The 21,866-nt window shown below is 43.4% G+C and overlaps 1 protein-coding gene across 6 annotated transcripts in view; it reads left to right on the top strand.

Moving 5' to 3' along the window:
* The window catches only part of LOC106578609 (RNA-binding protein 33), a 44,893-nt gene extending 23,378 nt beyond the window's left edge, over positions 1-21,515 (top strand). For 3 of the 6 annotated variants that reach the window (XM_045702169.1, XM_045702168.1, XM_014157600.2), the window contains exons 11-19: positions 2,422-2,557; positions 4,714-5,129; positions 5,993-6,286; positions 6,525-6,827; positions 7,068-7,703; positions 15,058-15,228; positions 16,264-16,533; positions 16,704-16,792; positions 16,934-21,515. In XM_045702169.1, coding sequence (XP_045558125.1) covers positions 2,422-2,557; positions 4,714-5,129; positions 5,993-6,286; positions 6,525-6,827; positions 7,068-7,703; positions 15,058-15,228; positions 16,264-16,533; positions 16,704-16,792; positions 16,934-16,982 — 2,364 coding nt within the window. In that variant the 3' untranslated portion in view covers positions 16,983-21,515. The remainder of the gene's footprint in view (positions 1-2,421; positions 2,558-4,713; positions 5,130-5,992; positions 6,287-6,524; positions 6,828-7,067; positions 7,704-15,057; positions 15,229-16,263; positions 16,534-16,703; positions 16,793-16,933) is intronic. The other 3 variants (XM_045702172.1, XM_045702171.1, XM_045702170.1) reach the window with 3 other exon arrangements.
* The last annotated feature ends 351 nt before the right edge of the window (positions 21,516-21,866 follow it).

Genomic DNA, 21,866 nt, shown 5'->3' with positions numbered 1-21,866 from the left:
TGGAAGGCATTTCAATGAACAGGTGTGCTTTGTTAAAAATTAGTTTGTGGAATTTCTTTCCTCCTTAATGTGTTTGAGCCAAACAGTTGTGTTGTGAAAGGTAGGGGTGGTAAGGACTGGGGGTCTCCAAGGAGAGGTTTGAGAACCACTGATGTAGAGAACAGGGTGCCAAGCTTATTGATGCCCAGGCATCAGGTGGCACTGGTACTGACTGACACCTTCTCGGGAAGAGCGTTTTATATGGATTAATGCAAATCAGACATTGACAAATGGCTGCATCCAATTGCATTTGGCAAAGATGTACTTACAAACCTTGTCAACAAATGAGCCAGGATCTCACGTTTAGAGTCTGAATACAATTTTGTCGTTTTTCAAATAACCATTGTCCTCGTCTCCTTTCCAGTCTGTCATTGTGGTGGACGATGATAGCAGAGAGGGCTCCAGTGTGTAGCAGAGCTGTTTTTCACTATTATTAGAGTTGGAGGGAGAGGCTGGGCTGATGCCTAGCATAGTGTTGGATTCTCCAGCTGTCATTCACATTTAGGCTGCTGTTGCCAGGGACACGATTTGAAATGCAGGTGACAAAACACCCAGCAACATCCATTTACCACTGGGCAGCAGATTATGGATGATTATCATACATTATCATACCATCAGATTTAATTGTTCAAGAAGGGGAGGGGTGATTTCCCCCCCCCCAATATGTAATATCATTCTATAAAACATTTGGAAAATGTATTATGAAATATTAATCTGAGGTTCCAATTAAGAGCTAATTAGAGGCTATGGCGATAGAAACTGCTAGTCAAGAATACATTTTTAGGTTTGTAATTTGGCCCAAATGTACATTTCTTGCGTCTAGCATAAAAAAATTATCCAGCATATCAAGGGACTGGTGGTTAAAATATAATATATTTTGTCATTTGTTCCAAATATGAATATGTTGTAATATCATCAGGTTAGATATTGAAAAGATAAAAGTAGCCTTGGTTCCACATTGTCCAAGCTACAAAGATGACATTAAAAGGTGACATTGAAGTCACATCAGGGCAAATTTCTTTCTGATGGTGGAGGCACTTGTCTAACGTATCTTTTAGTCTCATTGGTCAACAGTACCACTGTCCTTTAAATATGAAATTCCTCCATAAACAGTGGCAACAATGTGAAATTTGTACAAGACACTATGTCCAAAGAGGGACCGACCAAAACAAATGCCACTTCTAATCCTCTTCATTTCCATTTCTCAGTGAATGGTTTGACATATGGCCCGGTCCATTGTATGACGTTTGTTTTAGCTAGCCCTCTCTTTCCGAGAGGGATATCTGCAGCATCAGTTACACATTGAGCACCTCTCAGCCTGTTTATCAAGGATTAGCACTCAGAGCGGATGAGCCGCGTTATCAAATTCATACAAATTTCCAGAGGTGTTATGTAGACAACCGAGTCTCCATTGTGCAAACCGGACTGACCTTTGGAACAGAGCGATAATGTCCAAACTAACAATATGATCCACTCCCTCTTGTCCTCTGCTTCGTTAAGCCCCGTTGATTAACTTTCTGTTAAGTAACTTTGGCGACTCTCTCCCTTCCAGCACTCAAAACGCGCCTCTATCCCTCTCTAAATGCCGGCAGTCTACCGTCGAATCAAGGTGGATTGAGCCTAGATAGCATTTTAAGCAATTTACAAAGGGGCGAGGAGGATGGAGGTCTGAGCAACCCAGTTGTGGAAGTGCCACATGTTGAGTTGAAGGTTAATTTTTCAACAGAGACTGATGTTTAAGCGAATAAAGGAGAGACAGGCTATGAGGGGGGGGGGGATCTTATTCCGAGGAGGGATTATGGGATCGTTATCTGCTGCTTTTCCTTGAAGGTAGACTAGATGGAGCACTGGGGGGGGATTTTGTGCTTTGTGGAAAGCTGTTCTACATACACAATAGGTAGATGAAACAAAGAAATTAGCACTAATCTAACACCAGCCCAATATGCTTTGCCGTCCATGTTCCCGAAATGCGAGCAGGTCCCGTCAACAAAGATCTATGTTGGCTTTAGTACAGGTTTACCATAGATCCATTGTGTTATAAGATTGATTACGATTTTTTAACAGTTTCTTGAATTAATGTTTTTCTGGCCAAGATGGCAGATTTTTTTGTCACAATGCTTAGGATGCTAATGAACACTAGTGAATTTAGAGGTTTACTCTCAATGGTATTTCTCACAAAATGGTGTAAACATTGATACATTTTACCCAAGTCAACATCGTGCCTAATGAGAATCAATTCTGAGCACTCACTCCCTCTGTAGTATAATATTGTTACCCAAAATGCACCCTTTTCATTAGTTTTAATTCGTTTGTGATTACTGTGGTTCCCAATGTGGAATTCAATGTATGAGTGAGTGTGTGTGCACCTCTCCCCCCTCACAGGGATCAGGGGACTTCCAGCAGCAGCACATGCCTGGTAATTTTGGCCAGCCGCCCCAGAGGCCCCCCCATCACATGGAGCCCTGGAGGAACCAGCCTCCCCCCGCCCCCCAGGACAGAGAGCCCTTCTTTATCGGGGGTAAGACCACAGCCTGCATCCCAAATGGCACCCTTTTTTCCTATTTAGTGCACTACTTTTGTCCCAAATGTCACCCTATTCCCTATATAGTGAATTACTTTTGACCAGGGCCCGCTCGTCATAAGTAGTGCGCTATATAGGTAACAGGGTGCCATTTGGGACGCAAACCTCCTCACCTAGACACACACACCTAGCTTGCCCACCCACGTGTCCTTCCCTGCCTTTAAGGGGTTAAATCGTCTCTCTTAGCATATCTAAGCCTTCTGGGCATTAACCCCTAGCAGTATACCTTCAGGGTACGCTGCGAGCGTAATTGCAGAGTTCCATTAACTAAATTAATGTTATACAGTGCCTTCAGAATGTATTCACACCCTTTGACATTTTCTACATTTTGTTGTGTTACAAAGTGGGATTAAAATGAATTTAATTAGATTTTTTTGTCAACGACCTACACAAAATACTCTAATGTAAAAGTGGAAGATAAATTGGTACTTTTCTAAAAAAAAAAGTACTAATACTGTATATCTTGATTAGATGAATAAGCATTCAACCCCCTGAGTCAATACATGTTAGAATCACCTTTGGCAGCGATTACAGATGTGAGTCTTTCTGATTAAGTCTCTAAGAGCTGTCCACCTGGATTGTGCAACATTTGCCATTTTTTTTAAATGTATTCTTCAAGCTCTGTCAAATTGGTTGTTGATCATTGGTAGACAACCAATTTCAGGTCTTACCATAGATTTTCAACCAGATTTAAGTCAGGAACAAGCACTGTGCTCTTGGTAAGCAACTCCAGTGTAGATGTGGCCTTGTGTTGTAGGTTGTTGTCCTGCTGAAAGGTAAATTCGTCTCCCAGTGTCTGGTGGAAAGCAGACTGAACCAGGTTTTCCTCTAGGATTTTGCCATTACGTTTCTTTTTTATCCTGAAAAACTGCCCAGTCCTTAACGATTACAAGCATACCCATAACATGATGCAGCCATCACTATGCTTGAAAATATGGAGTATGGTAGTCAGTATTGTGTTGTATTGGATTTGCCCCAAACATAACACTTTGTATTCAGGACAAAAAGTGAATTATTTTGCCACATTTTTTGCAGTATTACTTTAGTGCCTTGTTGCAAACAGGATGCAAGTTTTGGAATATTTTTATTCTGTACAGGCTTCCTTCTTTTCACTGTCAATGAGGTTAATATTGTGGAGTAACTACAATGTTGTTGATCCATCCTAAGTGTTATCCTATCACAGCCATTATACTCTGTAACTGTTTTAAAGTCACCATTGGCCCATTGGTAAAATCCCTGAGCGGTTTCCTTCCTCTCCAGCAACTGAGTTAGGAAGGACACCTATATCTCACCATGCTCAAAGGGATATTCAATGTCAAATTTTGTTCCCCATCTACCAATGGGTGCCCTTCTTTGTGAGGCATTGGAAAACCTCCCTGGTCTTTGTGGTTGAATCTATGTTTGAAATTCACTGCTCGACTGAGGGACCTAATTGTATGTGTGGTTGTACAGAGATGAGGTAGTCATTCCAAAAAAAAACATGTTAAACACTATTATTGCACACAGAGTCAGTCTTTGCAACTTATTCTGTGACTTGTTAAGCACATTTGTACTCCTGATCTTATTTATGCTTGCCATAACAAAGGCGTTGAATACATTGACTCAAGACACTTCAGCTTTTAATATTTACTTCATTTGTAAAAAATCCCGAAAATCATAATTCCACTTTGACATTATGGGGTATTCTGTGTAGGCCAGGTTCTCAATTTAATACATGTTCTCTTCAGGCTATAACACAACAAAATGTGGAAGAAGTCAAGTGGTGTGAATACTTTCTGAAGGCACTGTATGTATGTGCACCTACATGCTTTCGAATGAGTCGGGGCTCCTAATATACAAGCGTATCACACATTTTCTAATCACTGCTTATGTGGAATTAAATACCATCATATATTGGTGTTGTGTTATTTTCTGTTGATAGAGATGTAGACCTATGTGTGGTGCTTCCCCCAGCCTTAGTCTGTGCAGCCAAGACTCGAGGCAGTCGCTGTCTCATGTATTTAAAGTGAGTGGGAAATGTGGCGACGCAGCAAACAACTTGACGTCTCTGTTGTGGATTTTTCCTCCCTCCTACTTCCCCTCCTGTTCTATAGACCCAGGGCGGTTCCCTGGGCAACAGCAGCACATGTTCGATCACCAGAACCCTGGCTTACTCATAAACAGTAACAACCATCAGATCCCCAGCCAGGGCCACATGGCCTTCAACCAGCCAGGCCTAGGAGGGTTCAACCAGCCAGGCCAGGGTCCAGGGGGCCAGCTAGGGCTGTTCCAGAGAGAGCCCCCCAGACCCAATCTGCCTCCCCAGGGCCACCCCCAGGGCCACCCCCAGGGCCACCCCCAGGGCCACCCCCAGGGCCACCAGGGCATGGCCAGCCTGACGGGGCTCGGCGGACCCCCCAACACCAGGCCCTTCATGGGCCACATTCAGCCCGGGTTTCAGCAGCAGCAGGTGCCCCCCGGGCCCTTCCCCCTGCAGCAGCTCCAGTTTGGGATGCAGGTACGGATGAGAGTAAGTGAATCTTCTACCAATGTACGTGTGTGGCGGTGGCCTGCGCTTTGCCTGTGCAATGTGGAGTGGAATGATTCAGGGGTTGGTCCACAACTAGGTATGTGTTGTCTATTGCTTAAGTATTAACTGGGCATAGATGGAAATCACTTAGATGTGAATCACATATTGTATACTGTGGGTTTTTACAAGCTTCTTCACAATTAGTGATTCTGGCGCGGCAGGTGGTTAGAGCGTTGGGCCAGTAACCGAAAGGTTGCTAGATCGAATCCCCGAGCTGACAAGGTAAAAATCTGTCCTTCTGCCCCTGAACAAGGCAGTTAACCCACTGTTGCTAGGCCGTCATTGTAAATATGAATTTGTTCTTAACTGACTTGCCTAGTTAAATAAAGGTTAAATAAAATAAATTATACAATACCTGTCGGGATACATATCAAATTTGATATATGGTCCTTATTCTAAATTCATGAATTTCGTACCATTCTTACTCGGTTATAAAAATATTGGAACCGCTTGTTGAATATTCCCTGTTTAGTGAAAAAGTCATGAAAGCAGCTAATATTTCTGAGACCTTCCCATGCGGTATGAATGGTGAGGCGCAGACAAGAGTGCCCTCTAGTGTACGGCTCATTGTTCTACCTCTGTTGCCGCGGCTATATGAGGACACCGATTGGAGGTTAATCATATGCATGTAACCGTTTCTCCTTAAAGAAGCGCCAATCGTCTGCATATGAGAACTTTAGAAGTGTGGCTGATTTTAAAAAAATAAATAAAAAGTTGTAAGTCAAAACAGTCAATCTTTTACCCTGTCTGTCAGAATCACTCATTCTGCCCGCTTTGTCTTTTTGCGTTGAAAATAAAACTAGGGCTTGATGCAGCACGGCCCTCCCCACTCGCACCTCCAGCATCACGACTTGCCTCTCTCCCATCAACAACAACAGCAGCAGCACCACAGACAGGACCTGTCTCAGCCGCCCCCCCACCACCACCCACAGCACCAGCTCCACCCCAACGAGCAGCGGCAAGGCCCCATGATGCACCACGGCGGTGGGCAGGGCCAGCCCCTCTTTCACCAGATGCAGCAGCACGGCAGCCCCAGACAGACGCACCCTGGCGGACCCCACCCACAGCAACGGAACGCCCCCATCAGGCCCAGGATGGTGAGCAGCCACTATCGGTCGTAGGACTATTTGGATTCATGACACGTTCCAACTGATTTCGAAGGAATCAATGTGCTTTGCTTTCAATCAAAAACCCAACGTGCACAGAATAAAAAAAAAAAATCACATTGGTTATATAGATATATGAAGCTAATGTCAGTTCGGAACTGGCTAGTGATTTAGAATATGATTGTGATCAAAAGACTAACAAAATACAAATCCTCCCCCCCTTCCACAGAACCCTCCTGCACTGAAAGTCCTTCCCCAGCGCAACAGCAACCTCCGCGAGCTCCCCGTGGCACCTGGCAACCAAAACATGAACAATGTCCGCCCCGCCTCGGCGCCCAACGTCAGGCCCGTTGCCAGGGCAATGCAGTCGGGGGTGCGACCGAGCCTGAACGCTTGGCCGGTCCCCGGCAGTGGCAGAGGGAGAGCCCAGCCTACTGTTGCCAACAAGGCTGCAGCACAGCTACCTGGACCACCTGAAAGAACGGTGGTTCGCAGGGATTCCACAGGCACTCAGCCAAACATAGCAGTACAGGTCAGTCCTGCACCACATGTTTGTTTCCCCGTTTTGGCCATGACCTCAACACCGTTTTATTTAGACACTACTTTTGTGTGCGTCCCAAACGGCACCCTATTCCCTACATAGTGTAAATAGGGCTCTGGTCAAAAGTAGTGCACTATATAGGGATTAGGGTGCCATTGGGGATGCTACCCGTGTTACTAGCTCATGGAGAGTGTGAGTGTGATGTTTCTCATAGTGTTTGGTTGGTTGCAGGATCCCGATGAGGACGAAGAGACGCGGCAGTACCGTCTGAAGATCGAGGAGCAGAAGCGACTCCGGGAGGAGATCCTGAAGAGGAAGGAGATGAGGAGGCAGATGCAAGCCGGCGTCCGCAAGAAGGAGCTTCTGGAGCGCATCAACGGCCAGGGTGACCCACAACAACAGCAGCAGAGGCAGTTTCCACCTAAACCCCAACAGCCCCAGCAAGGTTCTACTGCCTTCCCTCCCAACGGCACTCCACCGACGGCCCCCGCGCTCCGCCAGAACGTGAAGACCCGCCTGCAGATGACCAAGGGCCAGGGTCAGCAAGCCCCAGCGCCAGGCTGGCAGGGGGGCCAACAGGCGCAGAACATGGGCCCTGGTCCCAACCCTACCCAGCAGGCCCAGCAACAACAACAGCAGCAGAGGAGGAACGTTACCCAGCTGAACCCTATCAGACCAGGGGGGCCCACTGCCCTGGGGAACATGCCCATGCAGGGAGCCCTGATGGCAGGTCTGAGTCCAGGCCAGGCCCAGGCTCTGGGGCCTAAGTCAGGGGTGAAGAGAACTGTGATGCAGCGAGCCAATAGTGGAGACAGAGCGGGGCCACACATCCCACAGAAAGTCAGAGTTGTCAAGCTTCTAGGAGGGGTGAGTGCCTGTTTTGGTCATTTGTTTTTAGACCTGACAAATATAGGATTGCAAAATTCACGGAATCAGGAGGAAAATCTGAAATCCTTTGACAAGGATTTCTGGAAAACATGGACATTTGGGAAAATGTACTGGAATTTTACAACCTTAGACAAACGGTATCTTTATTGTTTGGTTAGTGCCTTTGTCCCTCCACCCCCCCATCATTGTTCCCTTGAATTCAACTTAAGAATTTCCAGATACTTTTAAATGTCACTCACTCCGTAGGAGGAACTAATTTTATGTAACCTATTCCGAATGACATATGGCTCTCTGTCGGTTTCATGTTGGCAAAATGGATCCATAAAGTGTCTGATTCCCTTTGTTTGAGTGGTGGTATTGAAGATTAGGTGCTTCCACACTAATATTACCTTTAAATAGTGAAAGGCGCCAGTCAATAAACTGTCTGGCATTCATCTGACATTTATAGCATTTATTTGGTGGCGACACCAGTCCACTGCCCTTAAAGGTTGGCGTCTGTCCTTTTAAAGGCAAAAAGATAAAGACAAGGGAACTTGAAGTGTAAAAAGAAAAGAGCGTTATAAGCCAACTGTGTCCCGATTCAATCCCTCCTTTGTCAGCGTCGATCATTTTATTCTCATTTGATCAAGTCACTGCCGCCGCCTTAATTATGAATTCAACTCGTTTGTAAATTGGAAATGGCTTTGTGTTCAAACATTCATATTTGTTGTTGATGAGGCCTTTGTGAGACGTGATAGTATTTTGGAGTAAGCTGCGTTGCCGCCATCCCAGAGGGTAAGGCTGTAAAGGCTGAATTGCAGGCTCTCTCTCTCTCTGCTGCCTTAGATTAAGATAACTAGGTGTCAGCCGCGTTAATAGAAACCTGTGCCGAGCTATCTGAAGTGCTGCATCTCAGAGGGAGAAAGAGAGAGAGAGGGAGGGAGCCCATAGCTGTGCTGAAAAGCAGATTCTCCTGATGCTCTCTCTTCCACATTGTTCCGCTGTCATCGACGGCAGCTTGACAATGTTCTCTCCCTCGCCCTCTCCTTCTCTCTCCCTCCCTCTCGCGCTCTCCATCAGCCGTCTCTCAGGTGTGTGAGCTATAGAAACGTCAACCGTCAAACCCCGACGCGCGGCAATTAATCTTCCTTTAACAGGGCGGTTCTGCGCCATAATACCTGTGTAAAAAAGTCACCACTTTGGAGGGATTTGGATTTGTATAGCTTAGGCAGCGCAGATAAGGGGGGAAATAAAATTTTCATCAGACAGAACAGGGCCCTACAATGCGGCACAAAAGCAAGTGGGGTGGGGAGTAGAGGGGGAGGGGTAAAGGGACAGGGAACATGTCACTCGGTTGTAATTCAGCTTAGCATCTGATGGGTGCAATCAGCAGCTGTAGATTTCTATAGGAGGATTAATCCATTTGCTTGGGGGGGGGGCAAGAGACAGGTCAGTCATATATATCACTGCTGTCTTTCTCTCCACCGTTCTCTCCCTCCCCGGTATTGATCTGTCACATTTAGAATAAGAGAGAAGACGGGAGACGACCTTTCAGCTGTGTCAGCCTGTGCACGTTTGTGTGTCGTGTGTGTGTGTATGCATGGTAATTGTAGGCTGCACAGCCCTAGCTATCTGTAACTCTATTTAATAACGAGAGTGTCCATCCACCATCCCATGTTGTATCCATTCACAGCATGAGGCCCACACTGCTCCACCTCAAAGCTAATGTCTTCATGGGTATTGTAAGGTGTGAACGGGGAAGCCAGACTCGCCTCAGACATTGCTCTGGCGGTCCATTTCGGCAGGATCTTTTTCAACCATTCTGGAATCCGTGATCGGTCTGTGTTCTCTGCATCGCCGGGCACTTGTATTGTTTTCAAGGACTTAGGACTCCAGTCGGACAATACACTGTATAACTGTGTGTTAAAACCAAGAAATGTGTGGAAAGGCAATCGATCAAAGGGTATACGTCCGAAATGGCAACCTATTCCCTACAAAGTGCACAACTTCTGACCAGAACCCCCTATGGGTAGTGCACTACAATAAGTTAAAAGGAGTGCAATGCCTTCCGAAAGTATTAATACCACTTGACTTAGTCCACGTTTTGTTGTGTTACAGCCTGAATTCAAAATGGATGAAATAGAATTGCTGTTCACCCATCTACACACAATACCCCATAATGACAAAGTAAAAGCATGACATTTTAGCAAATTTATTGAAAATGAAATACAGATTTATATAATTTACTTAAGTATTCACACCCCCAGGTCAATGCTTTATAGAAGCACCTTTGGCAGTGATAACAGCTGTGAGTCTTTATAGGTAATTCTCTAAGAGTTTTCCACACTTGGATTGTGCAACATTTGCCCATTATTCTTTTCAAAATTCTTCAAGCTCTGTCATTGGTTGTTGATCATTGCTAGACAACCATTTTCAGGTCTTGGCATAGATTTTCAAGTAGATTTAAGTCAAAGCCACTCAGGAACATTCACTGTCTTCTTGGTAAGCAACTACAGTGTAAATGTGGCCTTGTGTTTTAGGTTATTGTCCTGCTGAAAGGTAAATTTGTCTCCCAGTGTCTGGTGGAAAGCAGACTGAACCAGGTTTTCCTCTAGGATTTTGCCTGTGCTTAGCTCCATTCCGTGTCTTTTTTTTATCCTGAAAAACTCTCCAGTCTTTAAAGATTACAAACATACCCATAATATGATGCAGCCACCACTACGCTTGAAAATATGGAGAGTGATACTCAGTACTCTGTTTTATTGGATTTGTCCCAAACATAACACTTTGTTTTCAGGACAAAGCTTTACCACATTTTCTGCAGTATTATTTTAGTATTACTTTTTTTGCAAACATGATGCATGTTTTGGAACGTGTTTTATTCTGTACAGGCTTCTTTCTTTTCACTCTGTCAATTAGGTTAGTATTGTGGAGTAACTACAGTGTTGTTGATCCATCCTCCGTTTTCTTCTATCACAGCCATTAAACTCTGTAACTGTTTTAAAGTCACCATTGGCCTCATGGTTAAATCCCTAAGCAGTTGCCTTCCTCTTCGGCAACTCTGTTAGGAAGGACGCCTGTATCTTTGTAGTGACTGGGTGTATTGATACACTATCCAAAGTGTAATAAATAACTTCATCATGCTCAAAGAGATATTCAATGTCTGCTTTTTATTTTGCCCATCTACCAATAGGTGCCCTTCTTAGCCAACCACAGGAAAACCTCCCAGGTCTACAGAGATAAGGTAGTCACAAAAAAATCATGTTAGCCCTTGGCCTACAATTTCCGCGCCCCTACAGAAATCTAATTAACATAATAATAAAAAATGATTATCAAAATCCGTCTGTTTAAGCTAAAGATATCCGTTTTTTTGCCTGGGCTGCGTCTCAATCCACCGCGTCTGCCGATATTGCATTTCTGCATCTGCGGTGAAAGGTGGCAGAGCTAGAGTGGTGTTTGTCAGACCATGAGACATCCCGAAAATCGTTCTTCTTACAAAAACATCTGTAATGGTTTGGCCTGCAAACTATTATGACCACTCCTAAGACTTATCAAAAGGTCCCTGGTACCAGTTTAAAAAATGAATGGATGTATATATGGAGTTTAGTGCCTAAAATAAGGGGATAAATAGTTCTTAGTTCTCTCAGATATACAGTTGTAGTCGGAAGTTTACATATAACTTAGCCAAATACATTTAAACTCGGTTTTTCATAAATCCTGACATTTAATCCTAGTAAAAATTCCCTGTCTTAGGTCAGTTAGGATCACCACTTTATTTTAAGAATGGGAAATGTCAGAATAATAGTAGAGAGAATGATTTATTTCAGCTTTTATTTCTTTCATCACATTCCTAGTGAGTCAGAAGTTTACATACACTAAATTAGTATTTGGTAGCATTGCCTTTAAATTGTTTAACTTGGGTCAAACGTTTCGGGTAGCCTTCCACAAGCTTCCCACAATAAGTTGGGTGAATTTTGGCCCATTCCTCCTGACAGAGCTGGTGTAGCTGAGTTAGGTTTGTAGGCCTCCTTGCTCGCACACAATTTTTAAGTTCTGCTGCATGTTTTCTGTAGGATGAGGTCAGGGCTTTGTGATGTCCACTCCAATACCTTGACTTTGTTGTCCTGAAGCCATTTTGTCACATTTTGTCTTTGGAAGTATGCTTGGGGTCATTGTCCATTTGGAAGACCCATTTACGACCAAGCTTTAACTTCCTGACTGATGTCTTGAGATGTTGCTTCAATATATCCACATAATTTTCCTACCTCATGATGCCATCTATTTTGTGAAGTGCACCAGTCCCTCCTGCAGCAAAGCACCCCCACAACATGATGCTGCCACCCCCGTGCTTGACAGTTGGGATGGTGTTCTTCAGCTTGCAAGCCTCCCCCTTTTTCCTCCAAACGTAACGATTGTCATTATGGCCAAACAGTTGTATTTTTGTTTCATCAGACCAGAGGACATTTCTCCAAAATACCATCTTTGTCCCATGTGCAGTTGCAAACCGTAGTCTGGCTTTTTTATGGCGGTTTTGGAGCAGTTGCTTCTTCCTTGCTGAGCTGCCTTTCAAGTTATGTTGATATAGGACTCGTTTTACTGTGGATATAGATACTTTTGTACCTGTTTCCTCCAGCATCTTCACAAGGTCCTTTGCTATTGTTCTGGGATTGATTTGCACTTTTCGCACCAAAGTACGTTCGTCTTTAGGAGACAGAACGCGTCTCCTTCCTGAGCGGTATGACGGCTGTGTGGTCCCATGGTGTTTATACTTTCGTACTATTGTTTGTACAGATGAACGTGGTACCTTCAGGCGTTTGGAAATTGCTCCCAAGGATGAACCAGACTTGTGGAGGTCTCCAATTTATTTTCTGAGGTCTTCTTCTGATTTCTTTTGATTTTCTCATGATGTCAAGCAAAGAGGCACTGAGTTTGAAGGTAGGCCTTGAAATATATCCACAGGTACACCTCCAATTGACTCAAATTATGTCAATTAGCCTATCAGAAGCTTCTGAAGCCATGACATTATTTTCTGGAATTTTCCAAGTTGTTTGAAGGCACAGTCAACTTAGTTTATGTAAACTTCTGACCCACTGGAATTGTGAATTATAAGTGAAATAATCTGTCTGTAAACAATTGTTGGAAAAATGACTTGTCATATACAGTCGGGGCCAAAAGTTTTGAGAATGACACAAATATTAATTTTCACAAAGTTTGCTGCTTCAGTGTCTTTAGATATTTTTGTCAGATGTTACTATGGAATACTGAAGTATAATTACAAGCATTTTATAAGTGTCAATGGCTTTTATTGACAATTACATGAAGTTAATGCAAAGAGTCAATATTTGCAGTGTTGACCCTTCTTTTTCAAGACCTCTGCAATCCGCCCTGGCATGCTGTCAATTAACTTCTGGGCCACATCCTGACTGATGGCAGCCCATTCTTGCATAATCAATGCTTGGAGTTTGTCAGAATTCGTGGGGTTTTGTTTGTCCTCCCGCCTCTTGAGGATTGACCACAAGTTCTCAATGGGATTAAGGTCTGGGGAGTTTCCTGGCCATGGACCCAAAATATCGATGTTTTGTTCCCCGAGCCACTTATCACTTTTGCCTTAATGGCAAGGTGCTCCATCATGCTGGAAAAGGCATTGTTCGTCACCAAACTGTTCCTGGATGGTTGGGAGAAGTTGCTCTCGGAGGATGTGTTGGTACCATTCTTTATTCATGGCTGTGTTCTTAGGCAAAATTGTGAGTGAGCCCACTCCCTTGGCTAAGAAGCAACCCCACACATGAATGGTATCAGGACGCTTTACTGTTGGCATGACACAGGACTGATGGTAGCGCTCACCTTGTCTTCTCCGGACAAGCTTTTTTCCGGATGCCCCAAACAATCGAAAAGGGGATTCATCAGAGAAAATGACTTTACCACAGTCCTCAGCAGTCCAATCCCTGTACCTTTTGCAGAATATGAGTCTGTCCCTGATGTTTTTCCTGGAGAGAAGTGGCTTCTTTGCTGCCCTTCTTGACACCAGGCCATCCTCCAAAAGTCTTCACCTCACTGTGCGTGCAGATGCACTCACACCTGCCTGCTGCCATTCCTGAGCAAGCTCTGTACTGGTGGTGCACCAATCCCGCAGCTGTATCAACTTTAGGAGACGGTCCTGACGCTTGCTGGACTTTCTTGGGCGCCCTGAAGCCTTCTTCACAACAGTTGAACCGCTCTCCTTGAAGTTCTTGATGATCCGATAAATGGTTGATTTAGGTGTAATCTTACTGGCAGCGATATCCTTGCCTGTGAAGCCCTTTTTGTGCAAAGCAATGATGATGGCACGTGTTTCCTTGCAGGTAACCATGGTTGTTAGAGGAAGAACAATGATTCCAAGCACCACCCTCCTTTTGAAGCTTCCAGTCTGTTATTCAAACTGAATTAGCATGACAGAGAGATCTCCAGCCGTGCCCTCGTCAACACTCACACCTGTGTTAACGAGAGAATCACTGGTCCTTTTGTGGCAGGGCTGAAATGCAGTGGAAATGTTTTTGGGGGATTCAGTTCATTTGCATGGCAAAGAGGGACTTTGCAATTAATTGCAATTCATCTGATCACTTCATAACATTGCCATCATACAAACTGCGGCAGCAGACTTTGTGAAAATGTATATTTGTGTCATTCTCAAAACTTTTGGCCTCGACTGTGCAAAGTAGATGTCCTAACCGACTTGCCAAAACTATAGTTTTTAACAAGAAATTTGCGGAGTGGTTGAAAAACAAGTTTTAATTACTCCAAGCTAAGTGTATGTAAACTTCCGACTTCAACTGTAGGACAGGCACTTCAGAACAAACTTCCTTTTAATATTTTTTGGGACCATCTGTTGTTCCATGTATTGAGTCTGTTATTCAATGTGTTTCTGTTGGCTAATAGCAGTAGTGCCAAATTCAATGTTTCATCCAATAATTTTTTTAAGTATTTTTTGTTGATACCTTAAACACTATTATTGCACACAGAGTGTGTCCATGCAACTTATGTGACTTGTTAAGTACATTTGTACTCCTGAACTTATTTAGGCTTGCCATAACAAAGTGGTTGAATACTTACTGACCCAAGACATTTTGGCTTTTAATTCTTTATTAATTTGTAAAAATGTCAAAAACATAATTCCACGTTGACATTATGAGGTATTGGGTGTAGGCCAGTGACTAATGTCAATTTAATCCATTCTAAATTCAGGCTGTAACAACAAAATGTGGAAAAAGGCAAAGGATGTGAATACTTTCTGAACACACAGTATATAGGGAAAAGGGTGCAATTTGGGACGCAGCCCTGCAGTCTATTTATTTTCCCTGTGCTGTGTGATCTCCAGGGAGCAGATGTGATTGGTATCAGCGCCCCCATCCAGCAGCAGCAGGCCACCAGGCCAGCCCCCCATCTCCGCCAGGGCCCAGTGAGGAAGATAACCCTGGCCAACCCCCCCGGAGGACAGCCCATACAGGGCCTGGTCACACAGGGGGACAGAGGGGGCCTGGGCAACAGGGTAGGTTGTTCTCCCTCCTCACACTTAGCACCATTACCACCACTACACAAAATACATAAAAACATTTAACATTTCCCAAATGGCACCCAATTCCCTACATAGTGCATTACTTTTGACCAGAGCCATATGGGGTGCCATTTTCAACAGAACATGTGTTTCCTCTGATGAAATGATACAAAATTGTCTAATACTGTCATATTTGTTAAGGACAGGTGTTGTGTTTTGGATAGGAGTGGTACCTAGGTCTTTCATCTTAAATATAAATGTAAGAAATCCTCTGAGCACATTGCTATTCTCTATATGTTTTTTATACCTCTGGCATTCCCCTGCCATTTAGTAGGTTTACCATTTGGAGTAGCTCTAGTAATATGACAGGCCATTATGCCAGGTATTGTAATGTTGACAAGCTGAGAGTCGGCGTGACACAGATGCTACACAGGGTCTCCTGGCATCTCTGCACGCCTGTCATCCGCCCGTCGTCTCGGCGGACACCCTCAGCTCGGCGACGCTGACCGGGTGAGTCAGCCACCATGGCGCCTGGCTGGTTCTCTTCTCTGTACTCTGGGGTCTCTCCCTGGATGCAGCAGATGCACACAGCGCGCAGGCAGCAGTCGTCATGGCTTGACGTTGATGCCGTATGTAGAAATATGATGAGTCAATCAAAAAAAAGCAGCTCAGCAGCCTGGAGGTGTTTGGGAAGATAGAAGGGAGGAAAACCATCCGGTTGTTGAATTTTCACTCATGCTGAAAAACAGTAGACCCTGGTAGATGTGTCAGACATCTCGTCTCCGCTCGGCTGGATACGGAATTAAAACATAAACATGCTTGCATAAGAGGTTCAAGCAGTTTCCTCTCTTTCTTTCTCTCTCTCTCTCTCTCTCTCTCTCTCTCTCTCTCTCTCTCTCTCTCTCTCTCTCTCTCTCTCTCTCTCTCTCTCTCTCTCTCTCTCTCTCTCTCTCCTCTCCTCTCTCTCTCTCTCTCTCTCTCTCTCTCTCTCTTCCCCCCCCCCTTTGCTTTCCTCTCTGCCTGGTACAGGTGGTTGTCCCGGGGCGTGGCAGAGCCAGAGGGGCAGCGGGGGCAGGAGGAGCGGGTCAGCTGGGGTGTGGGCGTGGCAGAGCCAGAGGGGCAGCGGGGGCAGGAGGAGCGGGTCAGCTGGGGTGTGGGCGCCTGATGCCCACCAGACAGAATCAGCGAGGGGCGGGGACGGGGGACAGCCAGGCCTGCACTGTGTCCATAGACGGCCTGTCTACATCCACCACGGACACGCAGCTCCAAAACCTGCTCAACTCCATCGGCCCCATCCAGGTATGCCCCCCCCCCCATGTCTGTGTCCCAAACGACACCCTATTTTCCACATATAGTGTGCTACTTTCAACCAGGGCCCAATATGGATGAGAGAAGCTTGAGATGAGAGTAGCAGCAACTGCCCTGTTCTAAACACATGCTCTTCCCTTCTTCTGCTTATTCGGCTACAGATGTTCAAAATGCTGCCCCATCAGAGGAAAGCTATTGCCAAATTTCACAATCCCCAGCATGCCCTGAGTTTCCAAGTCAGCTTCAACAGGTAAATAAACCACTTTGTTTCACTCTCCCTTTTTAAAACCCACAAATCCTAATGAGGCCCATCTCTCTAAAATAGGGCCTACACCTAACGCCAAATTAGAACACTTACTCAACGAGACATCCTCCTTTTGTAACCATACAGGCATATGATAGATTTGTCGCACATTGACGTGTCACTGATTGACGGCTGAAGCGAGCGGTAGAGGGAGGAGGCGAGCGCCCGGTGCGGGGACGTCGCGTCAGATGCTTATTCAACCTTGAGGCTCCCGTGTACAGCTCCTTCAGCTAGATGTAACCACGTCCCTATGGAACACTAACCTACACCGTACCCTCATCCTCCTCACAACAAGCACCCCCAACCGCCTGGCCTGCGGACTATCTACTGTGGAAATCCTCAGCACAACGCAGCATGTCTTTTTCTCCTCATGGTTGAATTGCGGTCAAGGGGGGAGGTTCAATGCCGGTTTCATGTGACAATATGTTCACGGTCGCCGGTCTGGTGACATTCAAACTGTGACAGAAGAAATCTGAGATATGAGAAAAGGTTTGAGTAAAAGGTTTGTGCATCGGGCACTTACGACAACAAGAAGTAGTGGCTGACACTGGATAATGGTTGCTCCCATCCTCGGCTCAGTTGTGAACACCATCGATATCAACAGTTAGAGAGAAGAGATCTGGAGATCTGCCTGTGTATAGGCTATTGTTTTAAGCTGTACCTCAAGATTTTGCTCATTTTTCTGAACAGGTCTTTTGGATTCGAGGAAAGCTACTGAGTAAAACAGGTGTAGAAGAGGAGCGAGGCTTGCCACTATGTTGTTTCCCTTCTGGCAGTGCCATTTTCCTCCTATAGATGGCAGCATTTGATAATGATTGTGTACAGTATGGGGGGGCTTTTTGGGTAGGGCCCTTCCTCAAGCAGCTGGGTAAATGGCATAGTTTCTGGGTAAATGGCACTGCCTAGTGGAGAACATGTAGGATCGTATTAAAGCCATTAACAAGAATTCTGGTCAAATGCAGTTTGAGGGTATGACGATGGGGATGATTCAAACTTACACATGCGTCAGGTAATGGTTCCATGGATTTTTGTTCGAATAGAATCTAGATTGACTGGCCATACAAAATAAAGTAAGATCTTATTCCTAACATTTAAGACTGGATAACATGGATAATAGTGTCTATATGTGAGGTTTTCTTCTGCACTTTTAAGTTAATTGACGTTAACTGGTATACTGGTTCCATTTTCCTTCTCACTCTAAAGAGTCCATTTTGGCCGGTAGCATTACTTGATCACTGAGCTTTTAATTTAGTCTTTTAATTGGTTAAACACGAGTAGGCCGCCTACATTGGTGCGATCTCTAAATGGGTTTTAGACATTATTTTACTTTTCTGATGCACTCAACTTTAGTTTTGTATATTTTTTTAGCATATTCTGATTTCATTGGTACATGTCAGGTTTAGTGGGTGTGCTCCAGAATAAATTATCGTTACAAGTTCTATTTTAAAGATTTTTGATTGTCATGGTCCTTTGGGATAATGATTGAAATGCTGAGTATGGCTGGTAGGCTATAAAACTATGTCAACAATATCTTTCACAGATTGATTGGAAAAAGAAAGACCTTATGAAGCTTCCCGATTTTTGCAGGGTACATTTTTACATTGTAGCAGATTTGTTTAAGTTGCTATAAATTCATATTTATCTGTATTGGATTACTGATACAATGAATGTTGTTGGCCGATTTCTATTATGAAAACTATTGATATGGCTCATTTAGGAACAGTTGGAAGCCTGGTTTGGTCTGATTTGCATGCCTTTCTGACTAGCTGATATTCATATAGAGCTATAATTTAATAGTAAACTTTCCTTTTGATTTAATGGTAAAACAAGGATACTGGTTTGTTGTTTTTGTGATTGGCCAGAGTTAAAAATGTCGTAGCAGTCTTGACAATCTCTTTGTAGTTTAGCATTCTGATAAGAACACCAAGCCGCAAAAGGAAAGAGGACGTTTGTGTTTTGTTTTACTTTCCAGAACAAATTGATTTACAAACTCTTTCTATGCTGAGTGATTATCTAGATTAATGAACACATACATAACACACACACACACACACACACACACACACACACACACACAGGTCTTTTGATGTCATGAAGATGTTCCCTTCCTTCGGTAGTTAATTTGATTTAGTATTGATCCATTTCAGGTTTACGGAAACCTGGTGTCTGGTGCAGCAAAGTCCAATTTACTTCTGAAGACAACGTAGTACATTTCAGTGTTGCTGGATCACGGTCTAGTGAAGTTTTTATTTTGAAAATATTGTTGACATTTCCTTGCTTCCAAAAGTGGCAAACCTCGAGTAATAAGATATGAGAATAGAACAGTCGCAGTATAATTACATTATTTTGTATATTTTCGTTCAAGTCGTTCAGAGCAATACATTTTCGGAAGGTGTGGGGGCAACCATTATCAGTGTATTAGTAATGTACATAACACCAAACAAGTAGAACTTTCACCGAATGTTTATTGCTGTTCCAAACTTTTTGAGTTCTCATTATGTGCTTTGTTGTATCAAGTTAACTTTTTATATATGTCTATATAAAAAAACAACTGATGTGTCCAGACTTGAATTATTCTACTAGTGTTTCATTTGTGTGTTGAACCGAAACTAAAGAGACCCTGGACCCCGTTTCTGTTTGTTGATATTTGAAGGCTTTTTTTTAAGGGGAAATAAATAAAATATGGCCTATATATATACCATGAAGATATGGGTATGTGAAGCCGATTTAACTTCTCCAGCCCACAACTTTGTCTGTGTGTCTAATGTCTATGTGTCTTGTGCTTTACGATGAAGCTCAATTCTGATGCAAGCTGTCATTCATTGTGATCTAATATTTTTCTTAAGGTATTGTTTCGTTTTTATCCCCCCTGGTATTGTTTCTTGCATTGACTCCCCTCCCTGTGCTGTGTTTTACCAAATCCTTTAACAATTGCCTGTTGCGCAATGAAACTTGGGATCTAGGTGTATCAGTAAGATGAGGTACTTTTTAACGTAGGTTACATATTTCCATTACATGCCAATTTGGTACAATAATATGCCATTATTTGTGGCAAGGAATCTATTGTAGTAATTTATTTGAGTATACTTATTCATAGTATATATTTAATTACCCTCCAACACTCAGCACTGATAATTTATAAAGTATTTTAAATGCTAATAGTATTAGCTGTAAGTCTAAATCTTGCCGTTTCCTGCGAGACATAGAAGGGTACAGTTTTTAAGTGGTTTTGTTTGTCATTGTTCCCCTTTCGTGGTTTCACTTTGACTACTGACCTAGTTTTGTTTTGTTCCTTTTGTTTGCTTTTTCTAACTGTATTGAGTTTTAGTTCTGAATCCTATGGATTTTTGAAAGTATCGGCTATGCCATTTCAGTCACATTAGTATACGACATAAGTTATGTCTGGTAACGGAGAACAGGTTCATATTGGACCTATTTGTACCTTCTTTCTAAGGTTTTTACTGCCAATGTACTTGCATGAACTTTATGATGAACATAATGATTTTTATGTCCAGGTTTGGAGCACTCCTCTTTAGCGGTTTTAAATGTTGATGATTTTTTTAAAAGCTGCACTAATTTAGATTTTAAACAAGATGTTACATAGTGTCTTAGTGATTGACCGATCTGCTCATATTGTCTTATTGTTTTTGCTATTGGTTATTTTATTTGAAATGTCTATGGTTTTTGCCCTGGAACATCCAGTGAACTGCTATGCTGCTTAAAATGTTATCGTGGCCAAAACCTGTTAAACCTGAAGTTTAAAAGCTCTTCGAACGACTAACATTTCTTATTCTTCTCAGGTGTTCTGGATGGGATCCAGAAGCGCTTTGTGTTTTGCAGAACCACGGCTGAATAACCATAGTTGACTCCTTCTCTCCGTAATAGGTTGGATCCCGCCGACTGACACCTTGCGTCAATGCTAACACTGTTTGTTTGATTTGCAGGTCCTGTGAGAACACAATTGACAAATCTTTCTTCATCTTGATAATTCAGTCAATTTTGCAGCATGGTTTTGGACCTCAAACACCCTTGGCCAGACTTCTCCTTCTTCCAACCTCTTTCCCCCCCCCCCCCAAACCTCCGAGGTTGGCGTTGACTCAGTTGAGGTGTGTTGTTATTGTGGTGGTTGTTGCTGCTCTTAACCCTCTGTATCAAGCAGGGGCCTTGCCTGGATTACCTTTGTTTGTTAGCCCAATGGATGGAGGTTAACATCTCTGTGACGACACCCGGGGGTCACAGATCAGACACACTTAAAGCCACTCGCTTCCACTCCACCCAACTCATGCCAGCTATGCTCGGCATTCAAATGTTTGGTTGGATCGTGGAAAAGGTACTACACTGATTTCTTGTGCGGTGTGATATTGTCAAGCACTGGGGGAAAAAACGGACTTGAATCGTTGAAAGAAGTACCAAAATGTATGTTTCACATTTGTGTTGGAAGACATGTTGATCCGTCGAGATTGTTCAACCCCAGAGTTTGTGATGCGATGTTGTTGTTTAAGAACTTCAGTGTTTTGTCCGTGAAATGTTTGCCTGTGATGCGTTTGTACACTGAATATTGATGCAACACGTTGAACAGTTAAAATGATTTTTACGAAATATACAAGCTACAATGTAACTTTGTTGACTAGTTAAGTGATTCTTACCTAAATAAACACTTTTAAATGTATTTCGTCTTTTGTTTTTCTTGAAATAACTTTCAGATTGAAGACTGTGGGGTGTCTAGAGTGATGAAGATAATAGTAATAGTATAAAGAGCTTACTAGAAGCAGATAAGAAATATGCTAAAGTTAGGCTTATACACATATTTCTATGTTATTACCACTTCCTTTGAAGATTGTGGTTATGTACTCTTTCATGTGTTCTTTTGGGGCTCTGTGGCTTTTTCCAAGTTACTACCAAGCATCTACAGTGTTGTAGAGACACCTAGTGGTTGGTGGAAACATTAGATGCAACCCATCAAAACAGTTTCCACAAACATTTTTATGGAAACATCCATTTTCAAGCAGCCATAATTTAA

Source organism: Salmo salar, chromosome ssa19, assembly GCF_905237065.1.
Source record: "Salmo salar chromosome ssa19, Ssal_v3.1, whole genome shotgun sequence".
NCBI classification, from domain to species: domain Eukaryota; kingdom Metazoa; phylum Chordata; class Actinopteri; order Salmoniformes; family Salmonidae; genus Salmo; species Salmo salar.
This window is presented reverse-complemented; position numbering and strand designations above follow the sequence as displayed.